The 2,858-nt window shown below is 57.2% G+C and overlaps 3 protein-coding genes across 3 annotated transcripts; 2 read left to right on the top strand and 1 right to left on the bottom strand.

Moving 5' to 3' along the window:
- Nucleotides 1-214: 214 nt before the first annotated feature.
- Nucleotides 215-1,130, top strand: N657DRAFT_659585 (uncharacterized protein; the record flags this gene model as incomplete). Its single annotated transcript, XM_062795003.1, has 2 exons — nucleotides 215-812; nucleotides 1,096-1,130. The coding sequence occupies 2 exons, from the start codon at nucleotides 215-217 to the stop codon at nucleotides 1,128-1,130; spliced, it is 633 nt and encodes a 210-aa protein (XP_062642263.1).
- Nucleotides 1,131-1,708: 578 nt separating this feature from the next.
- On the top strand, nucleotides 1,709-2,104 carry N657DRAFT_538720 (uncharacterized protein; the record flags this gene model as incomplete). The annotated part of the gene is made up of 1 exon (XM_062787805.1): nucleotides 1,709-2,104. A coding segment is annotated over one exon (396 nt), but the record flags the coding sequence as incomplete, so codon positions are not given.
- A 181-nt stretch (nucleotides 2,105-2,285) lies between these two features.
- Nucleotides 2,286-2,858, bottom strand: N657DRAFT_372866 (uncharacterized protein). The gene has a single exon (XM_062787053.1). The coding sequence runs from the start codon at nucleotides 2,732-2,734 to the stop codon at nucleotides 2,342-2,344; it is 393 nt and encodes a 130-aa protein (XP_062642265.1). The 5' UTR covers nucleotides 2,735-2,858; the 3' UTR covers nucleotides 2,286-2,341.

The following is a 2,858-nucleotide window of genomic DNA, read 5'->3' on the forward strand; positions in this document are numbered from 1 at the left end:
TATCGGGATCGCAGCCCGACCTCGCCGGGGTCAGCTTGAGCGCCTGAACAAGGTCCGGGTGAGAGCATTTTGCCTAGGTTCCCAGGCCCCGGTTGGCGAGTTACTTAGTCTTCGGAATTACGGCCGCAAGCTGGCACGGGCGGACGGACCTGTCTTCCGTGTTCGATGGAGCGATGATGGCCAGGTCTTGTCCTGGGACGAGGGCCAAATCTCGATGCAGCAATTTCGAGCTCTATCACATACTCTACTCGAGTCTGTCACTTCCTCGACACGCCGCCTGATGTACGGCTTGCAGCCGGTAATCGATCTCCACACCGTCCAGGACAAGATGTCTAAAGTGGAAAAAGGCTACTCGTTCGTGACCGAACCAGCAAACCACCTGGCCGATGCCTTCTTAGCCCTGTCAGAGCGTGCCTGCCTCTCCCCGGTGGATGGGCTCATGGGTAAGAACGGCTGGGACTACCAAGCAACCCGTCGCTATATGGAGCTGCATGAACAAATGTTGGTGGAGCTCATGGCGTTGATCCATCTCACCGGCGGCCAGGCCTCTCGGGCAACAGAGCTCATGTCCCTCGAACATTGCAACGGGACGTCGACGAGTCGGGGGGTATACGTCTACGACGGTTCTTTCTTCCTCGTGACCAGGCATGTCAAGGCTCGTACCGTTACCAATAACGAGTTCCATGTTGCCCGCACACTGCCGAAAAATGTCGGCCATCTTCTCTATCAATACCTTGTGTACATCCGGCCGTTTATCTATATGCTGCAGCGGCGTTGCTACCACATCGACGTCGACTCTACCTTACTCTTCTGTTCCCCGCAGAGACCCAACAAGTGCTGGAAGACAGCAATCCTGTCGAGGGCGCTACAGCGGGTCACGAAGTTGACCATTGGCCGAGCATTTGGCACCCATCTGTATCGGCAGATCTCCATCGCCTTCACTGAGAGGCATGTTCAGCAAATTGCCAATCCGTTCAACCGCTTCGACGATCGGACAGCAGACGCTGATATCAACGTGGTGTTTGCCTGGCAGAGTGGACATCGGCCCATGCAAAGAGCTTGTACATATGGGCTAGACGGGGCCTTTCCCGATAGCCTCCAACCCGCTCTGCTGCGAGTTTACAAGTTGATATCCTCGGCGTGGCATCGATTTCTGCAGCTCGAGCAGCCCAAGCAGGCGCGACCAGCACCCGAAACGGCGGCACGGCAGCGTCGTCCGTCCGCAGCCACTCTGCAGCTCAACGATTACCCGGTTGATGTCTGTGAGCCGGTATCTGTCGCGCAGCTTGCTCAACCTGTGCGTCCTCAGACGGCTCTCAACAGCGTACAACCAGCAACCATCAGCATCCTATCTAGCGACCGAGGAGCCGGCTCTGCCGATAAGAGGGGAGCCGATGCGCCCCATGCCCATAGACCGCCGAAGAAGCGTCGTCTAGAAGAGGAAGGAGAAGAGCCTCAGGTTACACAGGCTAGGGGTCTCCAAAACGATCAAGCCCCCGACGGTTCAAGGTTACAGCTACAGCCAGCTAGGGAACCTTCCCCAGAATCCTTCTCAAGATTGCAACGGCATACCTCATTGACTAGAACGGAAACAAGAATAGGAATAGGAATGGCAACTGTGCAGGACAGGAACGACGTCGCGACCATCAGTCAGCCGCCAATCCTAGCATCTCAACGACGTACCGCTCAAGGGCTACGTATCGTGCTGTTCGATGAATTCTTCATCCAGTTGCCTGCATTCCGGATCGCGATTTGCCGGGAGCACAGTGGCGCCGTGACAGCCAAGTCGATCGCCTCACACATCGATTCGCAACACAGCCGCCTGGCTCCAGGGGATCGGCGGCGCATCGTAGAGGAGGCGTCCGCACTGCGAGACGACGGTTCTTTGGCTGCCGACATGCAAGATATTCGGTTCCCGTGCGAGATCATGCCCGCAATCGACGGGTTGCCGGTCTGGAGTGATGGAAAGAAATGCGTGCAGTGCGGGCACATCCGGCGGACAAGGGAGGACATTCAGAAGCATTGCCGGGTCCAGCACGGTTGGACGAACCCGCGGGGACGCGGCGGCAAGCCAGGGCGGATGCCGGCAGGCGGGCTGGGCGAGGGGTGGGGGGATGGGGGATATTGCCAGCGGTTCGGGCGGGACGGCGCGTTACAGCGGTTATTTGAGGTGATACCGCCAGCCGACAGTGTCTAGTAGATTCTATGAACCGTCGTTTGCTCTTGCAAACCACTTATGTCAGTAGTTACCCTCTTACTAACAAACTTTGTTCTGCAACACAATTTCTCCTAGTTTGCCAAACCTATCCTCTATTACTACTTGCCTCTTGAGACTATTTCTTCACGGTGCCACTTCCTGTATACTTCCTCTACTAACTATTTTCTCTACGACTACTTGCGCTACCGACTCGGCATAACGCGGCCAAGGAGTGCCCAGGGTGGCCACAAGAGAGGCAGGAGTTATCGAAAACAAGCAATTTACAACATCGAAGTTTTTGTTCACACAATCAGGTTGCAGGCCCACCAGCCACCAGCCAGGCCGAACATCGACAATATAGAGGAAGAGGAAATAGCCAGAGAGAAGGGGGCGCGGAGGGGCGAGCGGCGAACCATGGCAACGTTCAACGAGATTTTCAAACCATTGCCCACGTTCCGGATCGCGATTTGCCGCGAGCATTGCAGCGCAGTGACGGCCAAGTCGATCATATCGCATATCGGTTCGCAGCATCGCCATATAAGCGCCCAGGCCCGGCGGCGTATTGTGGAGGAGGTTATACCGCCGCCGGCGGCGGCGGCCGGTGGCAACGCCCAGGGCCCAGGCCGGGGCGAGTCCGGGCCGAGGGGCGCCCGAGAGGCCA

This window comes from Parathielavia appendiculata (genome assembly GCF_033297405.1).
Source record: "Parathielavia appendiculata strain CBS 731.68 unplaced genomic scaffold N657scaffold_45, whole genome shotgun sequence".
Taxonomy (NCBI): Eukaryota; Fungi; Ascomycota; class Sordariomycetes; order Sordariales; family Chaetomiaceae; genus Parathielavia; species Parathielavia appendiculata.

Excerpts from the sequence above, each read along its gene's own strand:
- N657DRAFT_372866 (XM_062787053.1), bottom strand. The coding sequence starts at position 2,734 with ATGGCGATGCTGCGAACCGATATGCGATATGATCGACTTGGCCGTCAC.